The sequence below is a fragment of the Morone saxatilis genome, unplaced genomic scaffold (genome assembly GCF_004916995.1).
Source record: "Morone saxatilis isolate NCDOM2014 unplaced genomic scaffold, NCSU_SB_2.0 Contig3, whole genome shotgun sequence".
NCBI lineage: Eukaryota > Metazoa > Chordata > Actinopteri > Moronidae > Morone > Morone saxatilis.
The window spans coordinates 21,349,812-21,371,125 of NW_023339873.1; the positions used below are offsets into that span (position 1 = coordinate 21,349,812).

Below are 21,314 nucleotides of genomic sequence, written 5' to 3' on the forward strand. Positions count from 1 at the left end.
GCCGTCTGTGCTATTCAGCTGTCACCAGCCTTCTGTCCTGCATTCTAGCTGTCCACCTGTCCTGGAAGCACCCTGCCTCAACCTACAGCCGATCTCCATTGTCCAGGCCAACCAGCGCTTTGGTTCTGCCTGCTTACCTATACACTTTACCTACCCCCTTCCTATGGATTCTTCTTTTTCTTCTCTACCTCTTTTACTAATAAATAACTGAACTGTTCCTGTCAGCCCAGTTGCCTGCATTTGGATCATTTTCTTTGCTGCATCATACAAACGCCATGACACATCTAAGGAAAGTCAAATATTTAGTCGTTCATCTGTCTGCTGTTTGGAGCTGGACAGTACAAGCTTTAGCTGAAAACAAGCGCTATAAAACCAAAACAATTAGCTATACGAATACACTAATTGTACGTGTCCACAGGATCAGTCATTTTTGAGCTTCCCATTAATTTTCTATGTAAGCAGCCATGCAGTGCATTCTGATAGCACTGCGGTGCGTTTGTCCAATAAGGTTCAGCCACTATTGGAGGGTGGAGCCTTTTGTTGGTCAGTATGACTACAAACGTCCAATGCTGGAAAGCCCCACGACCCCTCATGTCCAAAAATGCTCCTGTGAACACGTACCATACAACCCTCAGACTGCAGAGTTGGTGGTTCTGTGGGTTTCTGAGTACTGGCAAACCCTTTAACATTACACATCCATTGTTAATCTAAAACTATTGATTAGTGCAGCATTAAGTTTTGTTCAAGGTTCTTTTCTTTAGGTTCTCTTTGATTCACACAGTATTGGTGAATCTGGGTTAGAGTACAGGGTAGTATATAGTGTAGTGTAACCCAAACATTGACCTATTACTTCCCTGCCCAGTGTAGAACAGGATTAAGACAGCTGAGACAGACACCAAACAGGCCAAAGAGAGTCACCATACACCATCAAGTTTAGTCTTTATTTGTACATTAATGCATTTCAACAAGGCTTGAGAATACAGCACATTATAAGATTTCACATAAATCAGATTTTTCCACTAAGAATTCCTCTCAGGTCTTAGTTCTTAATCACCACTAAGCTTGAACAGTGATCAGCATTTACATGAACAGTAAAGTATTACGTGTATGGCCTGATATTACTGGATTTTACATAAGTCAGTGAAGGATGCGTAAAGTAATTTATCCTTAATATATCACAGTGAAACTAGATGTCTTGCCACAGTTTAACGCGAGCGAAAATCAAAGATTATTTCATTGATAAAAATAGTACATACAACTATCTGGCTTATCCTCTCATTTGGTCCAATTTTTGAGCTTTGAAGTTCAGTTCCTTCCAGCAAACATGTACAGCAGCAGGGTTAGAAAATACATCATTATTCCAATAGAAAGCAGGTTTTCAAGTGCTACACATCATCGTGCCAATTGTCTAATATATTAAAGAAAAGCCCACACAGATTACACAGGTTAATGAACAGTGTCATGTAAACAGCCTTTTTAGAATGAGACCTCAGCCAGAGCGTGGAGTCGGTGTGACGTAATAGGCAGTGTGAACCATCAGACAATTTGTCCCGGTAGTTTTATAAATGCACACAGCCCTGTTCCATTTCTACAACAAGAAACAGTCAGCTTCAAACAAGCAGCACAGCTCTCAACGCATGATCACTTCAAGATGCCAGAGCTGGCAGAGAATCACCAAGACACGGCCTGGAGCCCCACTGTGGAGCTGCGGGGGGAAACTTGCTCTCCTAAACTTGATCTACAGCCATGTTCCAATGCAGTCTTTCATATAGAATAAAAAGGAGGAGATTGCATCAGTGACAAATATGTCTCTCATAACACATACATCCGCTTCGCTCTTTATATTGCTCATATGTGAAATGTGGGTGGAATGTGTCCAAACTATGTGAGCTTGGCCACTTCCAAATAAGTGCTAATTCTGTTGTTTTGTAAAAGATTCACTTTCTGATTTTATTATTGCACTAACAGATCCCAAAATGCAAGGCTGGATTATTAACAAAACTAGAACAGGACCCAGGCCCCCAAAAGTCCCAGGTTCAATTCATGTAAAAGGTTTTTGGTAATTTGATTAATTACAGATTTATTGGCAAGACTAAAGTTAAACATCAAAGCCAAATCCTGCTTAATGAACTTATTATGTGACCCCAAATCTAGTTTAAACTGTATTATTTTAGTTTGCAACATGGCTGCTCAATATTTTAAATTCTGATTGGACAGGTGTGGATTAACTATTAGTAACTGGACAATATAAGTGGACACATAGGTGTTTGTTGCCATTCTAAATGTGCTTCCGTAGGTACTGTCTAGGTATACGGTATGTGTATCATCTGTTCATTCAGTTTTCTTGTTTTCGTCTTCCAAATGCAAAAGTCTTATTTAAATTTCTCTGTTACTTTTGTTTCTCTGCTGTTTAAACGTGCAGCCTAATCTGCAGCTAGAGATGGGACGATATACGATATCACTGCGTATTGCAATAAAAAACAATTACAAAAACACATAAATGTATTGTGATAATCATGAATATAAAAAGCTGTGTAGCTCTCCAGCATAAAGTCCTACACTGATTTCCTGAATTATTATGAACAAGGGGACAAAAGGGAGCCTGCATCTTTCCGGTCATTCCAAAATCCTAATCCTGTCACCATGGCTGAAGGCTCAGCTTGCCAGTTGTATCCTCACAAAAAAAGGTTAAACTGTAGAAAACCATGGAAAAAGTATAGATTCCTAAATAAAGAACAGGGAGATGTGTCTGTAATACAATAAATCAATGTGTCTTAACAAAATGTAAGGTAAAGTGATTCCAGTATGACTTAGTGCTATTTTAAAAGTATTAAGTATATTTTCATGATTATCGTGATAATATCGTGTATTGTAATTATTTTAGCCAAGATAATTGTGACAGGAAATGTTCATATTGTCCTATCCCTATCTGCAGCATGCACTTACCTCGCAGGAGCACGCAGAAAAGTAAAAGTAGTAAAACAATTTTTAAACATATGAAAAATACTGTCAATCAGAGATAATAACCAGGTTCATCAGTGCTGACAGGTGGAGACTGTAGCCTGTTGTGACCAAGTGAACATAGATAGTGTTTTCTGCGGTGTGCAAGGTTTTCTACATTAAACCCCACCGGTGAAATCAGTTTGTGTCCTCATCGCTATGCTTTTAAGCGTGGGAGTTTAGACAGTTATCCTGTGATGCGTATAAGAGGAGACAATACTGCTCTTGCTCCCTTAATTGACTGAGGAGGGGGAAGCATTATGATCACATACAGATCCACACTAAAAGGGATTATGGAAATTACACAAAGTATAGTTGTGTGTATGGGGATTATTTAAGAAAGGAAATCTTCTGAGAATAAAATAATATTGCCAGTTAGTAAACTCAAAACTAAATGTCACTACTTTACAAACAGACATCACAGTGGATTGTGTGATGTTTTAAAGCTGAGGTACTCTCATTATCATTACAGTGCTTGGCCTTCTGTAGCCTATGCCTCTGGATATTTCTGGTTCCTATATGATTATGACGTCTCTGTCAACACTGCTGAATTTGATGACAGATATTAACCTTTACTATATCTGTCATTAACACTACATCTCCTGAGAAATCATTAAAATGATGATAACATTCTACTATTTTGTCCTGCGAGGACCTTCCAGGTAAGGGCAGCAATCATGTTCCGCACAAACACACAAGGAAGAAAGGTCAGAAATCCACAAATCTGACAAAATCTAAAAACTGAAATTAGATTTGTTGTTTTGTTTCGCAAAAGAATAAAAATTATTTTCCTTTTTTGATGGCCTCAAAAACTTTCAGATTTCAGATGAAATAGGCTATTGAGTAAACGAATGATACACAGACCTTAAACAGACAGCAACAGTCAGTTTGGTCTCTCTGGTCCAGGACGTGCTAGCTTGGCACAGGGACTTGAAATGTGGAGAGGCAGTTAATGCATGCTAAAAGAACAGAAATGGTACTCTTGTCTTATTTACATGTGTTTTCTTAAATGGCTTGCTAACGTTAATGTAAGTTTAGGACTTTATGGAGTACTGTGTGCAGTCATCAAAGCTAATCTAAGCTAGTTGCTGAATGGTCAGTAAATCCCTCCAAATTGTAAACCACAATGTCTCCCTTTTATATTTTATAAATACAAAAGTTGCAGAGTGTGGAGGATTTGGAGTTGTTTAAAGGCACCTTTGATGGAGCTGGGCAGAAAAAAAAAGCAAGTCATGTAATGCATTACTTTTTCAATGAGTAATTAGTAAAGTAATGTAATTACTTTTTCAATGAGTAATCAGTAATTGATTACAGTTCAAGTAATTTGCCCAACACTCCAAGTTGTACATTCTATGATTGTAATGGATTTTGCAAAGGCTAACACTCCTTATTGTGTCACATGCATTTCTGTCTAATCAAATTACCACAAACTGACACACACAAAAAACCTGGGGGTAGCATTATTCCAGCCCCCTAACTTTTATGTTTTGAAACTGCAATATCAAGGAATGTACATCCAATGCATTTTAACACGGGTAATAAAATCAGAAGCTGCCAGGGTCAGTGGTGATTTTAAACCTTATTCATTAGTTCAGTCCTGATTAACATTCTGACATTCCTGCAGCTTTACAAATACAGATATGCTATCAAAGCACTTAATTACTCTGTGGATGTGCTTGTAAATCTGAGCTCAAAAGAAATAAATCTCTCACTGAACCTGACAGCTGCATTCAGCTCTACCAAATCCTGTCGGTTTACACAGAGCATCATCATCAAGAGTTAGAACTGGCTGAGCGTTTCACTGATCGTAAGGGCAGTGACAAGGCAACAGTTTTCATCTAAAATAAACTTACCACATCAATCAAGAAATATGGCCACAGCATCCCCACATTTCACCCTCCAAACTCTACTGCCATCACCTTCACTGTCAAACACACACACTAGAAGTTGTCAAAATTCAAACAGTTACCTCTCACTGCCCAATTTGAAGTGCAAATGTAAAATAGTACAACCAAACCTGCTTGGGAAGCGTTATGCCTGTCAGGCCATGATTTCCCACACAGTCTTTCATAACCACCTCAAATTGTAACAAGAATAATTATTGTGTAACTGACAATAATCTGTGAACCTGACACCTTCCGTTTGTCACATTTGTAATAGGATAACAACTCTGATAGCACTGTGCTCTCATTTAAAGGTGCTACATGTATCATTTTTAACATCAAATGATTACCACGTTCATTTTGACGCATTAGTATAATTACTCAACAACAAGACCACTGCTGGGATGACTGGCAGCTCTACCAGCCTCCGCACTGCAATTTTACATAGTGTGTGCTACCAACTTAGATTTGGAGGGAAATCTTCTGGACTGCTTTACTTTCAGCTAAATCTGTCAAATGTTCTCACTGCGACAAATGGTGGCCTCCAACATGTTTATCCTCTCCAGTAAAGCCAAAGATGCCGTGGATATGAGGAGAGACAGTACATAAGGGGGATTATGGGAGATGAAGTCTTTTGAGAAACACTAGCACTAAAAATAACACTAGAGTGTGACAAAGGCTATCAATCATCTCAGCCATGGTCCCATTGTTTATGGCAATTATACTAAGCTGCCTGATGATGACTTGATGTTTAAAAATGTTACACATAGAACCTCTGAATGAGTGTAAGACTGCATTTACAATTAGTATTTGGCAGTATAAATAAAATCAAACTCAGCCATTATTATACACATCACTTTCCACATATGAAACATAGAATATAGCATGAATTTGTAAGCATATTGCTCAATTATTACATTCACAATTTCAAATCTAATTGATAAATAACACATTTAAATTAAATGATATTACTAAATCCTGCCATTATTTATTCGTGTTTGCACATTCATCACATATATATATCTCGCTCTATAATTATCTCAATGTTCAAAATATATTATTGACACACTGTTAAATACACTGTAAAGTTGGATGTGATTATAAAATACATTGTACACTGTAAAGTTTGACCTCAGTCGGCTTTTAAAAGTCAGTTTTTAAAGTACAGATATGAAGTAGTAAGAGTAGGCGTTAAAGTGAGGCATTATAAGTGTAATTTGATATAAGGCCTGAGACACATTAACGTTGTTTGATCCTTATAAAACAATAATAGAATGTCGGAGTTCAACACAAATTCTTATCTCCAACTGTGGTCACTTTTATGTGTCATGTGACTCCAACATTCCAACATTTTAGTAATGTTTGAGGTGACCAAGCCAAATAATTGACAATGCCTGATATGTGAATTCTCTTTTAGGAAGGATTTTGTAGTTGTGTGTATTCTGTACAGTACATTCAATAGAATAAAAAACCCACAGAACTATTCTTATTTATTATTTAGATCGAGAATAATGTGACTGTGTAACTAATAAATCAACCCTGTGTTTCAAAATTTGACCGCTGAAAACAAAACCCCATTAAGAATGACACTGTGCATATGTTACTGTACCTAAGTGTTTAATCAGTGGCCGTATTTCCACATAATCTCAACCTGAAGGTCTCTGTTTAGCCTGAGTCTCACACTCTCTCAAACTTAAACTGATTATATACGATATTGTGTAGGCTATTCTAAGAAAATGCAACAAATAACTAGTCTTTTATGCAGCCTTTAGAAGGTCATAAGAAGGCAATGGCAGCAGCTTGATGCAAGATTCAAAATTTACAGGCAAAAACAGGCTGGAGTCGTTCCCACCATCAGTTTCTACACAATGAGTTGAAGATTTTTTCTACCTTTCTGCAACCAACTCCGTTTCAGGACAGATTCTCCCAAATGGTTGGACAAAAACAATATCCTTCACATATCAACCAGAAGAGGATGACGATGGTGACGATGATGAAGAAGATGAAGATGAAGGGGAGGGCCTATGGGTCTCGCCTTCCAGTTCTGTGAACCTTGCCAATGATGATGATGTCATTTCCTTGTCTTTCTCCTTCCTGCTTCCTGTGCAGACTGACCTCTGGGCTGGTTTAAACTGCCATGTCACCTTCTTCGATGTTGACGACTGCTCTACTGTTGCCTCCCGCTTCAGTGGCGTAGTGACAGGCTGAGTTGCCATGGGAATGGCCTGTGTTGCTGCCATGCTGGTGGTAACCCCTGTAACCTTCCTTGCTTTGCCATTGTTGTTTTTGTCCTGTTCCCTGAAGAGCTCACTCAGCACTTCAGGCTCGGTGGTTTCTCCGAACAAGTCCCAGCCCAGTTCAGCAGGCAGTCGCTTGGGCCGTGCTACGCTGGCACATTTGTTGCCAGCAGCAGAGAATCTGGAAGAGCGACTGGGATCGGAGTCAGACAGGTCTGAGTCCCAGTCACTGTCCCCTGCCACCGAGCCACAACCCAGCACTGACAGATCAACAGGGCCAGATCCTGAACTTTCCGAGTCTGACTCCCTGGAAAAAAACAACAGACAGAATCTGAGTAAAATATTGTACTACTGTATTATTGCATTGCAGTGACCAAAGTCTTCTACAGCTTATAACCAATCTTTTCAACATATTTCGCTATTATATTCATTACCATATGTATTTGAATGGTGTTAAAGCACTGCTGTCAAGAATGCTGCGGAAATGTGAACTCTGATGCAAGCCATCATATTTTGTATGTTATTGTAAATGACAAAACATTATAAGTAGTGCTGAATTTTAAACACAGAGAAAGGGGAAAACACACTTTCATTTAAAATAATCTATAATGAGTTTGTAATGGAAATTAGATGAAATGGGACGGTTATGAATCAAAGAAGGCCTTTGCATGGAAGTGGAATTCCAAAAAATGGTTCAGAAGGACATAACAGTAAATTGGCAATCACTGCATTCAGATTCAGGAGTTTACAAGTTCCAAGTGTTCCTTCCAACTTCTGACAGGGTCCTCAGTCTTGGTCAGGAGTTCTCTTCCCCTGCTCAAAATAGCCTGGGCTAAGCTCTGCCTCCCCTTCCTGAGATGTCTTACAGTTTGCCATAACCTTGCTTCAACCTCCTCCTAAGGTGTCCACCAACTAATAACCTTCTGGCTGCCACTGCCTTTGCAATGGAGGCTTTGAACTTGGGCCACTTGGGTTCCATGTGCCTGAAATCCTTGCCAACAGTGGACTCAACTGGATGGCATCAACAGTAATGTGGACGCTGTAAAAGGGAGATGTAATCTTCAAACCCTTATCTATGGTCATAAGCTTTGGGTTATTGCTGTCAAAAGAGACTGTCAAAGCAGAGGTCACTCTTTGAGATAGGAGCTAAGACACCTGAACTGCAGGCAACTGGAATTGAACTGCTGCTCCATTGTGTCAAAAGGAGCGAGTTGAGATACTTTCGGAATTTGATTAGGATTAGCCGCCCTGTGAAGGTATTCTAGGCATGTCCCACTTGGAGGAGACACTGTGGAAGACCCAGAACACACTGGAGGGATCACATCTGGGCTGGTACTTTCTTGTTATCCTTTAGGCAGAGCTGGAAGACATGGCTATGGAGAAATATGTCTGGGCTACCTTACTTAGCTAACTGCCACTGCAACCAGGATCAGGATAAGTGGAGCAGAAAATGGATGGATGGGTGAATCTATAGCTAAATGAACAAAAATACTTTGAAATGCTGTTAAAAGTTTCATCCCTATACTGAATTACAAACAATGAAATACACTTAAGCAACAGTGAACACACAAAAATGCACATACCTGCCGCTGTAGGGTGTGGTTCCTGCAGGGCCCAGTAAGAGGCATGCTGGAGCAGCCAGGTAGACAAAGCTGTCAGTGCACAGAAAGTCTCCTTCCTCTGGTTTCTGTGGGGCCAGGGGAGTTGGCTTGGCGTTCCGTTCTGTATTTGACTGGCCCAAGTGTGTTTTCATGCTGTCCAAGTGTTGCTGTACACTGTCTTGTTTTGTATCGTGGATGGGAACTTCAGACATTGTGGTGACTTCACCCTGGGAGGCAGGTCTTGCAGACACAGCAAGGTAAACAAAGCTGTCTGATTGGACAAAAGGATCTAAGTCGCCACAGTCTAGTCCTGAGCTTCTGATTGGCTTCTGAATAGGATCTAGAAAGTGTTTGATTGGTTGTTTTGAGGGAGACAGAGGAAGAGGGGAGTCACTTCCCATGAGGGTCACCTTTTTCCTAGGTGGAATTTCTTCACTTTGTGGAGCATTTAGGGTCATGGGGCCCTCAATATCTGCATGGTCATGTGGGGACTTAATGATTGAAACCGTTCCTATTTTTCCAACTCTCCTTCCATTATCATCTTTCCATCTCTCTTCATCTCCCCCCATTTTTCCACACCCTGCTTCCTCTCTCTCACCATCTCCTTCTATGTCTTCATGCATGGAGGTGTTGAGGAGTGATGGGTAGCACCACTGCAGCTCTGCACTCTCCTCCCTACCCCATTCCTTCAACCCTCCATCGTCCCCGTCTTTCTCCAGTGATGTACTGCTGCTGCCTAGGTCGGAGCCACTGATTGGCTGGTCGCTGTCAGAGCCGGCCTCTTCCTGGCTCTGATTGGATAAGGAGAGGAAGACGCCACTGGAGTCGGACTCCAGCGTGAGGTTTGAGTCTGGAGAGCTGTCCTCCTTAGTGTAGCTAGAAAAAAAGACAAGACAGTCAAATTACTGCTGCATCCCCATGTGTCTGCTAAATTCTGGTGACTTCGAATGTTCTCTCTCTAGCATTGGTTACCACAGATGCCATCAAATTTTTAATAACCTACTTTTTCAGATCAAGGCCATTTATTTGTTTTTGTCTTTTACCCATAGAGCATTTAGATTTTGTATGGCTCTAATTTGAGTGTTTGCACTGTTGCCTTGGGTGACAGTCACAACATCATGAATACATTTGTGCTCTAATTTGGCTATGGCTATGGCATGATTTGTCTTCATTTATTAGCCAGGAACAACACACATTCATGGTGAGTTGATTGGTATATTAATAATAATTAATTCTATTAATTTACTTCTACAGTTCATTCTGACATGTGTGCTTCATATGAATCATTATCATTTTCATAATTGTCCAGAATTTTATTATGGTCCAGACAACAAATATTAATAAAAACTATTACACCTATTATTAACACCTATGGGGTGTTAAATTTAGACAATTAGATGAAGATAATTAGGTAAACATATATTAAGTTTATAATAAGGAACCATATCACCTTGCCAACATGGTCCACATATTCTCAAACCAGTTGATGCTGACAGAAATGCTGCTGTACACTAATAATAGTTTGCCGTGTTTATAAATATAATGGAATTACAATGGCAGACAGCCTTTCTTGGCCTTTAGTGCCTTTCATGGCCAATGAACAGAAGACAAAAAACAAATCTTCAGTTCTTGTCTTGTCTTTCTCTACTCATATATACTAAATGTGCCTGTTCTCATCCCATTGGCAGACACTCTGCTGTTCTACCAGTATAAGATGTTCATAATAATGACAAATGAATAGCAACACAATGCATTTGGTAGTCCATTCAAACAAATGTTTGAATGTGAAATAAAATCTCCAATCAAATCACCCTACACACAAATCACTTGAGATACAAATTTGCATTTGAATTGTTGCAATGGGAAGTCAGCCGGACTAAACTAAAACAATAGCCATTTCATAAATAATTCCATTCTGAAGATTGGAGCAAATTAACAAGTTGTGAAAACGACTTTAGGAACTTGATTAACTAATTAGATGTGGTGTGCCACAGGGCTTAAGTGTTGGGACACTACCATTCTGTTTAATGTCATCACTCATGGCTCAGCCTCAAGAAGTTTTGAGCATTTAATCTGCATTTACTTACATGTAGAATCCAAGCACGATCAATTCTAAACTGCGAGAAATCTTGACACCACACTGCACGCTACACAACCACAAGTCAAAATCGGGTGCTGATATATTTCATTGTTCTGTGAGTATATATCAAAAAATATAAAAAGAAAAGAAAATGAGAAATGAAAAGATCACATCAAAAAATTATATTTTGTTGTTTAAACCAGCTTCAAAATAGTCAGAAACATAAAGTTTTAGATGATTGATGTCAATATGGTAACTTTGGCACCCACAGGAGTTCATTTAAAATAAAAAAATATAGATATCCAGATATCCCAACAAAAGTAATACATTGGCTAAATGGCCCAAAAAGAACATATCAATGTATATTACAAAATAATGGCTTTGAATTGAAATGAAAATCCAATGGCATTGTGGCCCAGTGCATTTATAACCTCCTCTAAAGGTAACTTTTATCAGATTTGATCAGTGCCCTGTGCAGTGAACCTTCAGTCACCTAGGATGTCAACATCTGCCGGAGAACAGTTCAGAGTCGGTGCTGACAATATTAATTCCAATTTTCATGGATCTACCTTGTGCCAACAGTGGATGTCCCAGTAGATTTGGTTGACCAGTCAACAGGAGGTCTGTCTGTGTCTGTAGTTGGGGAGGCCATAGCACTGAGCTCCAAACTGACCTGGGATCTGCTCCCCACTCCTGGAAAACAGAGCACAGATTTAACACAATTAAATTAGAGAAACAGGAGATATAATCAATACATTACGGCATTCACTCCCCTCCTGATCAAACCTTTAGATATCTGATCACAGCCAGTGGATCAATGTTTGCCACTGTATAGTGGATGTTTCAAAATGTTTTCATTTTTCTAGTTGATGCTTTTTTGCAGGATCAGAAAAGTGACACATAGTCTTTTTGAGAGGATAATTTTGTCAGTTGCAGTACCATAGCCAAGGTAGTATGGTGGAAAATGGGTAGAGCTGATTTAGGACAAGCAAATAGCACCCACCATGCCTCAGACACATTACATGACATTTTTGTTGCTGCTGCTACTGTTCATAAAGCATTTCAAAACCCCCACCTTCACCCTGACATCCATCTATAGAGTCACCCCCATCCCTACTCCCTGCTATGCTGAGCTTGGTGTTTACTTGTGTGGAGTGACAAGATTAGAGCCTGGATGCCGAATATCAATATTCTACGTTCACATCCACTGCACATGAGTTGGCCAGTTGAACTGTGTTATATTTCATGTTTCGTACCGTTTCACAAACCACACTAAACAATTTGTGATCTCAGCACATACATACATAAAGACCTTTTACAGATATATCTCATTTGAGTATTGATCATATGAACTACTGTATTTATTACCTAAGACCAAACTGGTCTTAGTCCTGGGCGTGACTAAAAAGTATCTCATGGCTAAGGTGATCTTTTAACTATCAAAAGTCAAAGTCTAAAGTCAAGGTATTATTGAAACGTATTTTAATACACTTATTTATTATTATGGAATTTATACATCGTAGCTATTGTGTGTCTTTAGGAACTGTATATTTTCCCTTTATGATCTCTGTGTAAAATGATGCATGGTGAGATTGTGCTGTGTGTGCAAGGATACAGAAGCACTGAAAAATAAAATTTGATCTTGAAAGACATGGCTCCTGAGGCAAATAGGAAAGGCGAGACAAAACAAAAACTGGACTGGTTTGACATGTTCTAAAGTCAAGCTCACCTGGGGAATGACTTGTTCTCACTTTTTTAAAGGACAAAACAGCAACAGAATACTATATTTATTACATTTAAAATTAAATTAAAGCTTCTTGTGATCCTGTCAAAGGCCCTCTGTTATTTGGCTCATTATTCCTTTCTCAAGTCATGTTACAGCACTGTCCTGATGAGGAGAAAATACTGGAAAACAATGTTTATTCCTGGCAACTGATTAATACATCAGTTCAGAGCAATGAACAGTTGCACTTTGCTGGCACCAATTCACCACCTGTTATTTTGGTACATGTATAAATGAAATACTTCACGGCCGACATCCCAGCCAAACTCTCAGCCACACACAATAGAGTAACTGCTGAAATCAGGAAACTGTTTAGAAACTATGGTGGCTACAAAAGGGCCCTATCGAAAGCCAGAGTTTGGTTTGTCCGTTCTGGGCTACTGTAGAAACATGGTGGTTCAACATGGTGGCCTCCGTGGTAGAGGAACCACTCTCTCTGTAGATAAATGTCATGGTTGATATTTATCAGCTTTTCTATTTCTTTGTGTAATAACTGGGCACACATCCCCTCTATGGAAACCCAAAGCCCCAATAAAAATTGTAGAATGTTGTACCACTTCAAATAAGTTGGCTTCTGCATTGTTACCTGATTTTGTGCCTTTGTCTTGTAGAGGGGCTGTGTGTCAAAATCTATTTTCATGAACTTTACTATTAGTTTATATGAATAATTAATTCATAATAATGAATAATTAATCATAGAGCAGAGTCCAGGATAGTCTGACCTTTTGCCCCTAGTATGGGTCAAGCTCCAAAAACCCTTGATTGTACATTTTCTTTAAAGCAATTTTTTTACTCAGGACATGCTTTCAGTTTTGTAAGGCAAGCTTTCTGTTATAAATTTGAAGTATCCAAGCCAAAGCCAGGATAACCAGAATGACATAATCAGGGGCTTGACAAAGCTCTTACGAAGCTAATTATACAATTTAATTATACAACTGTTTTCATAGTTCAAGCAGTAGTCTCCATGACAAATAAACTGACCTTTAAATAAAATTAGTCTAGTTCCCTTTTGTCATAATATTAAATTCCCCAAATTCAGTATATTATTGCAAGATAATGAATGAAAAAATATGGGAAGAATGAAACCAAACGTGCAGAAAATCCAACTAACATCTACCTGTCATGAGAGCAGCTTTCTCCCTCTGCGGCCCAGGGTGTGTTTGGTACATGTCAGCCCGTTCTCTCTGTGGCTCCAGCAGTGTTTGGTATAAATCCTGGGTGTCCCTATGGGGCTGAGACAGGTCTAGGTGCTCCAGGTCAGAGTCAAGCTCCCTGGCTCTCCTTTCTAACTCTGTCAGGCTGAGCTCCGAGGCTGCTGAGGAGGGGGGGTGGGAGCCCCCAAAGCCAATCGGGGGCCGGAGGAGAGGCCAACGTTGCAGGGAGCCTGAGAAGGAATCTGTATCACCCACTCCTCCTGCTCCCCCTTGCTTCCAGCCGTCGTCCCACAATGTGGTGACCATCTCAAGGACAGCATCCCAACTCTCCATCCCCCCTTCCTCTCCAAATGTCCCTCCGTCTCCTCCCTCCACCTCACCATCTTCTTTCTTTAATTTAGCCACCACCTCCTCAAACTCTTGTCCATGCTGCTCTTGTATTCCATCCTTAATCTTTATTCCTCTATCTTCTACCTTTTCACACTTTATTTCTACATGCTTTTCCTTTTTCATAACATCTTTTTTGTTACCATCCTCTTGCACTTTCCCTTCAACCCTTCTCTTTGATTTTTCTTGTTTGATTTCCTCCACCAGCCCCTCACTAACTTTCTCTTTCTCCTTACCCACGTTCTCCTCTCTTTTGTCTTTCTCTTCTCTTCTCTCCTTTTCTCTAATCTCTTCCTTCCCCTTACTCTCCTCCATCTCAGTCTTCTCATTACTGTGCTCTCCTTGTTTCTCCTTGCTCCTGGATCTCTTGTGTTCTTCCTGTTCTCTGCAGACCCTCCAGTGTTCCAAGTTCTGCTCCTTCAGGGAAGCCCTGCCCACCAAATTGGCCCCCTGTCCTGGTTCAGGTTGGGAGGGCTCTTTAAGTGAGCATCGTCCCACAATACTTGTGGCATTAATTACATTTGTTAGCGGGTTCTCTGAGAAGCCTTGACGGGGGTGGAGGTGGGCATGTGGGCGCCTCTTCTCCAATGCTGAGAGGACAGAGGGGAGTGGGGGGAGAATAGGGAGGTTGTGGAGTGCCCCACCCTGCCGAACAGTCCTCTTTCTGACCATGATTCGGCGAGGCCAGGTGGACTCAATGCCCTCAGTGGGGCCTGTTGACTCAAGGTCCCCAATCCCTCTGCTTAGTCGAGGGCTGACTACGCCTGGTTGGAGCCCTGTGGCCGTGCCAGGTCGAGTCCTGGAGCTGGACTTGGATGATTTGGATTTATGAGACCTGGAACCTTTCTCTACATGGGTAGATTCTATTTTATCGATGTCCAAAGTCTTTTTTTCAGCCTGCTTTGCAGGGGCTGTAGCCGTTTTATCCCCAGCCACAACACTTATCTGAGCTTCATCTTTTGTCTTGCTGTTGTTCTGGTTTTCAGTGACAACTCCAGTCTCAGTGTTACTCTTAGTCCCTGTCTCATTACTAACCCTAGTTTTTGGTACTGCTTCAGGCTCAGATGTAGGAGCAATCTTAACTTCTGTCTCAACTTTAGCTTCTACTCTGGACTCTGTTGCTGAACCAACATCATTATTATTAACTTTTGCTGCACCTCCATCTGTTCCAGTCCTGTTCTCCACCTCCCTTGAACTAGTTTTAGATTCAACCCCTGCTTCAATGTCTGACTTAATCCCCGGACCAGATCCAGCTCCAATCTCAACTTTATCTCCAGTCTCAACCTTATTCTCAGTGTCAGTCACAGTTGAAGGTATAGCCTCAGCAATACGTTCTGGTTTAGCCACAACCCTTCCAGATTTTTCTCCACTCCTTGACCCTCCCCTGTGTCCCTCCTTGCTCACAACTGGAGCCATATTTTCCATCCCAGATTGCACTTTTCCTTCCAAATCCCGTCCCCCTGGTCTTGTTTTCACCTGGGTGCCCATTCTTGTTTCAGACCCATTTTTAATGCTAGCTCTGGATCCGTTGTCATATTTGTTCCAACTTTCAGTTCTATGGTGTTCTTGTATTCCAGCTCTGATTTCTGCCTCTGACATCTTTCCAGATGGAACTTCACTTACTAACCTTGGCCCACACCCAGATTTACTGTCAACTAACACCAAACCCACACTTCCATTGTCAAACTTTGAAACCATAACCCCACCTACACTTTCAGGGCCAACCTTTGACCCAGCTCTATTCCTACCCACAGCGCAGGTGCCCATTCTGGGCGCAGCACTGGGGGAGGGTGAAGGTGATGGCTGGGGGTGCAACAGTGGCGTTGTGTCTAGAACCTGGTCGGACTCTAAAAACACAGAGTCTCTGTCTGAACGAAGAGGAACTGGTCGACCATACCCGAAGGTCCCAAAAGAGGTTTCTCTCCTCTCCCTTTCTCTTGCCCTCTCCCTCTCCAGCCTCCCCCTTTCCCTCTCTCTTTCCCACTCTCGCTGGGCCCACCCTCTCTCCATCTCCCTTTCTCTCTCCCTCTCCCACTCCCTTTCTCGCTCACTTCGGCCCCATCCTCCTCCTCGATCCCTCAGGTCCTGCTCGAGATCGTGAGCAGAAAGTTGGACCAGCGGGGCACGGTACGGGGATCGCCTAAGCTCCTGTGGTGGTGACAGCCTAAGGCTCTGGGTTTGGGAGTAATGCCTTGGCTGGATGATCTGGGGAGGGGAACAGCGCAAACTCTGAGTCTGACTGGGGCGAGGTTTGGCAGGGGAGAAAAAAACTGGAGTATGGTAACCTGAAGAGAGAGGTGAACCAGAGAAGGGGGAAATGAGGGGGGAGGTAAGAGAGGAGGACTGGCCCCCAGGAGGGTAGTGCCCTGGGTTCAGGTACCCGCCTCCTCTGTCCATCATTTCAGTTGTAGTAAGCTCCAGACACTCCAGGTGTTTTGGAGGTGTCAAGACTTTCCAGGAATGTCGGCCATCTCTGCTTTTTGTGCTGTCTCCATGGTGATGGTGGTGGTGATGGTGGTGTTTCTTGGATGAGGAGGAGGACACTCCCGGTGCTGAGAACGAGGACACAGAGGGAGAAACTGATCGGGTGAAACGTCCTGGAGAATGGCATCCGCCACCATCTGCATCCTGACTCCCAAGCTTCAATGAATCATAGATCGCTCTTTCGTCCAGTCGCCGCACAAACGAGGGGTTAGGAGTTAAAGAGCGGGGTTGTGCATCAAACATGTCAGCTGGAGACCTGCTAACCCTCAGGGAACCGCTTGCAGAGTAGCTGAAACTTCCCTCACCTCCACAGTCTCGCCTTATGGACCCTCCAGGGTGATGGTGATGGCTGTCAATCTGTTGATTGATGCACATGGTATCATAGATGGACCGTTGGGGTACGTAGCCGTCTCCGTATCCTCCTTCCATTCCCCCAGCTCGGCCTCCCACTCCCCCATCCCCAGCTCCATGTTTCTCCAGGCAGCAGGAGCTCTTCCTGAAACACCCGGGACGGCTAAGAGGCTTGCCCATGATTGGTTGGATGGCTGATGGTGGGAGGGGTTGGTGGGAGGCACGTTTGAAGCTTGTAGAGCGAATTGTGAATTCGTTAATTTTACTACTTCTGAAAAATGTTGCTTTCAGAATGTGGAAGATGCATGGCAGCTGGCTTCGACAGGGCCATGGCAAAATAAAAGAAATGGAGAAATGTCAAACTGTCAAAAAAAATTATTCTTTTCTGGTAAAACACTGAAGCATATTCCTTCTGTTTTAATGAGAAGTCAGAACAATCTTGTGATCAAAGTATGGCAGTGTTGCAAAAACAAATCTGTGTGTCAAAAGCTCCATGACATAAAAACAATGTAAACAACATAATGTCCACATGCAATTTGGAGATGGAATCCTTCTTTGAGAAATATTCCAACCAGATTTTGAAGAAAAGCGTGAAAATTTAAGACAAAATATGTCCAGTTTTTATGTCCACAGGTTACAGTTCTTTGCTCATCTTTTCTCCCACTCTCTTCCCAGCATGACTGCATTTGTATTTATTCTGCTTGTTTATTGTTCTGGCTGTCTGTTCAGAGCCAATTAAGTCGTTATCCAGTGGAGCGTTAGTCAGTCAGACACAGAGCGACAGAAAGACTGAGCACAGTGGATGGAGGACTGAATCCAGTTAAAGCTTTTCCTCTCATTCCGGCTGTGTTTGTTGATTACTGTCATCTTTCTGTGAAAAACAAAGCAAACAACACAAGATTTGAATGAAAGACAGCTTGAAAAAGTCTCTCCATAAATATAAAAGTGAGTGGATATTAGCATATTCAGTATTAAGATATTAATCAATAACCATTGATATTCTTGCATGTCCAATTAAAGGGGCACTCCATCCATTTGAAACAAGCTCAGTTTACTTGTCACAACCAGTACCACAACACCTGTGAAAACAGTAAAAATCAGGATAACGGCCTCCGCCGCTTCTATTTTGATCATTCTTTCTTTAATCTGTCTCTTCTGACTCCCACAACCTAATGAAAGTGCATGCTAAATTGCTGGGGTGCCTCTTTAATTTCAAAACAGTGCCTGCAATGCACTTTAGAGACAATTGAGAGGAAAAGTAGCCCATAGCTGTCTAAAAAGAAGCAAACCATTTCCTCAGTCTATTGATTAGAATATTAGAATCACTTATGTTAAATGATGCACTCAGGTCAAACAGCACCAACCGATTGACCTCCATCCATCAGTGGGTTACCATTAGTGCTGAGAAGAGAAGCCCTGTGCTGGGATTAGGGTAGACCCAGATGGACATTCAAAATTGTTGCTTTTAAACCTTGTTTTTTTACCAGTTTCTCAAAAGGTATTCAATTTCTGTAATTGGGAAATGAGGCCATCACTCCAAAACAGTCAGTACAAATGTACTATACAAAACCCTTTGTGGTTTTCCCCAAGGACATGCTGAGCTAGGAACTGTAGCTCTAGTTGGCTAATTTAATAAAGGTTACATCTTAGAAAATACAGCGGTCTTCATAACTTAAAAGGTACCAATATATTTACCAACCTGTGAAAACTGTTCACATCCACGACAACAAAAAGTAAAAACCTCCAACGTTCTTTATGTTTTTTCCCATGAATGGGATAAATACTGTAACCCCAGTTGGCCAATCTCTTTGTTTAATTTTGTTGAGGTTATATATCTCAGAACATATAACATACTAACAGTTTTCATAACCTAAAGGATGGAAAACCCTTTAAAAGGCAAAACTCAAGATAAAAACCTTGTACTTACTGTACTGTACTCTATGTAGACATAGGTGGATATGTTTTTCTCCCTGGGCTGAGCTAAACAAGCTGAAGCCCTAGTTATGGGTTACATATTAGAACATATACCAACAGTCTTACCAACCTAAATGGTGAAAAACAGCAGCCAATGCAACAAAGGGTAAAAACTTAAAATTTACTCTATGTAGAACACTTTCTCCTCAGGATTTAACACCAAGGTAAAAACTGAAGCCCTTGTTAGCTTTGGTCGATTTTGTGGAAGTTGTATCTAAAACTTTTAAATCTAAAGGGTTAAAAAGCTGTTCGTAGCCAAGACAACGAAAGATAAAAACCTCAAACAACTCCGAAAAGCATTTTGAAGTTGGAGAGATGTTAATGCAACAGCCTGCATCAAGCAGCCTTTAACCCCCATGCAAATTTGGTGCCAAAAATAAAGTCAAGATGACGTCAATATTCATTCAAAGCTGTTTTCTCCATCAATATGAGAAATCAGCAGCTGAATCTTATAACATGCCATGGTGTGAAATTGTGAAGATTTGGTTTGATGTTGATGTTCCTGCTTTGGAATGTACAAAAACTCATTCATCTACAGTAGCTAGTCCGCTAACACCAGCTTTGTGGAAGACAACATGAAGCTAAGCTCTAAATGTTAGCTTACAGGAAGTCAACAACATCACAAGAAAAAGGCATTTTAAACTAATTTTGACCACAGATGACCACAGAAGCAGGGCATCCACCACACATACTGAGAGATCTGGAAGACGCAACCGACTTTCGCCACAATTGAACCAGTTCAGAAGGGAAAAAAGTTAAAAGATAAATTAATAATGATTTACTGATTTGACAACTCCATTTAGACTTCTTTTTCTCACGTAAAGAAAAGATCATATTAACATGCAAAAACATCTTTCGAAAGCTTCCCACACTGTAGTCCTGAAGTATTCATAATAATATCCATCTCAAATGTAATATTAAGGAGTCAGAACTGTCTAATTTGCATGTATTAGTGATGCCATCCTCACAAATTAAATAAGCTCCATCAAAGGAGCCTATTGATAGTTGAGAAACCATTCCTAGTCTCATGTTCAGTGTGCCTTCATTCTTAAACATCCCCTCTTCCTCTCTCCTTCTCTCTTTCATCACTGCTGCTGCCACCTGCTCTATTTTCTCCCGATCAATAGAAAAGCCAGAACCTTATCAACATGGTCACAGTCATTAAAAGGCATCAGTCAATCCAGCCCGTCGATCTCAGTCCCATCCTGGTGATGTCTTGTCATTCTGCCTCAAATCAGCATCCTCAATTGTTTTTCTTACCGGCATCTCTGCCCCGTCGTTTTCTCTCCCTCTTTCTCTTTATCTCTGCCGTTTTTCTCTTTTTCTGTTGCTTGTCTCCCTCTCTCTCCCCCTTTCTCTCTCCCCTCTCCCTCTCTCTCTGCTGTGAATCATGCCTTCTGTCAGAGGAAGGTTTTTTTGACAAGCGCTCTCTCTGCCAACCAACACACCAACGCAAACCCTCCTCCTCCTCCTCTCCCTTCTAGCTTTTCTTCTTCTCAATTCAACCTCCCTCTACCTCTCGCTCTATCCTTCCCTTCCTCTCTCTCTCTCTATCTCCCTCCCATTTACACTCCACACAGCTTCGGGGCTTTAAGAGCTTTGGAGCTGCAAAGAGACCAACTTCTCCTCTCCAGCTGCTTCTCTTTTCTCTCTTCCTCCATCTCATCTCTATCTCTCTTTCTCATCTCTCACTTGTCATCTCTTGGTACTGCTATCGTTCTATCTTTCTCTCTCCCCCCTTCTCTCATTCCCTTCTAGATTTAGTTTGACCTGAGTGGGTTACCCTTGGGAAATCATTACCGTTAGACATTTTAGAAATGAGGTAACAAAGGAGAAGAGGAATGAAGGAAGGACATATCTATCTATCTATCTATCTATCTATCTATCTATCTATCTATCTATCTATCTATCTATCTAGTCTAATCTAGTCTATCTATCTATCTACGTCTATCTATCTATCTATCTAATCTATTATCTAATCTATCTATCTAATCTATCTAATCTATCTATCTATCTATCTATCCCACATATCTATGTTTCAGTCTCCCACACACTCTTTTTCTTCTCTGGCTCTCTCTCCATCCCTCTTGTAGCCCTCTCAGTTTGCCCTCTACCTCCCACTCTTCACCTCAGCGTTAATGCAACACGCATCACTGTGGAGGCGGCAGGGAGAGTGAGAGAGGCAGAGAAAGAAGGAGCAACAATGGATACTCACATACTGTACAGTGCAATTTCAAAGCATCGTCATCACTAACATTCTTTCACCATTAACAGCCGTGTTGTCATTAAGACATAGAAACGTAATGACCACTGTATTTGCGCCTTTCTATCTGAATGGCATGAGAGCTAGCTTTTACAGGTGCTGTACCAAACACTTCTA

The 21,314-nt window shown here is 41.2% G+C and overlaps 1 protein-coding gene across 1 annotated transcript; it reads right to left on the reverse strand.

Annotated features, from left to right (window-relative positions):
- Positions 1-944: 944 nt before the first annotated feature.
- On the reverse strand, positions 945-17,140 carry LOC118337178. The gene is made up of 5 exons (XM_035674087.1): positions 16,915-17,140; positions 13,702-16,410; positions 11,371-11,494; positions 8,704-9,597; positions 945-7,427 (listed from the first exon to the last, which is right to left on the reverse strand). Exons 1-5 carry the CDS (start codon positions 17,138-17,140, stop codon positions 6,845-6,847), a joined length of 4,536 nt encoding a protein of 1,511 aa, XP_035529980.1. The 3' UTR covers positions 945-6,844.
- Between the last annotated feature and the right edge of the window lie 4,174 nt (positions 17,141-21,314).

What these genes read in the sequence shown, in the direction of transcription:
- LOC118337178 (XM_035674087.1), bottom strand. Translation starts at nt 17,140, where the DNA reads ATGGGCAAGCCTCTTAGCCGTCCCGGGTGTTTCAGGAAGAGCTCCTGC. An exon ending in CATAAGGCGAGACTGTGGAG is followed by an intron (nt 16,411 to 16,914) that starts GTGAGGGAAGTT and finishes CTCTCTCTTCAG; the next exon opens with GTTACCATACTCCAGTTTTT. An exon ending in GAAAGCTGCTCTCATGACAG is followed by an intron (nt 11,495 to 13,701) that starts GTAGATGTTAGT and finishes TCTGTTTTCCAG; the next exon opens with GAGTGGGGAGCAGATCCCAG.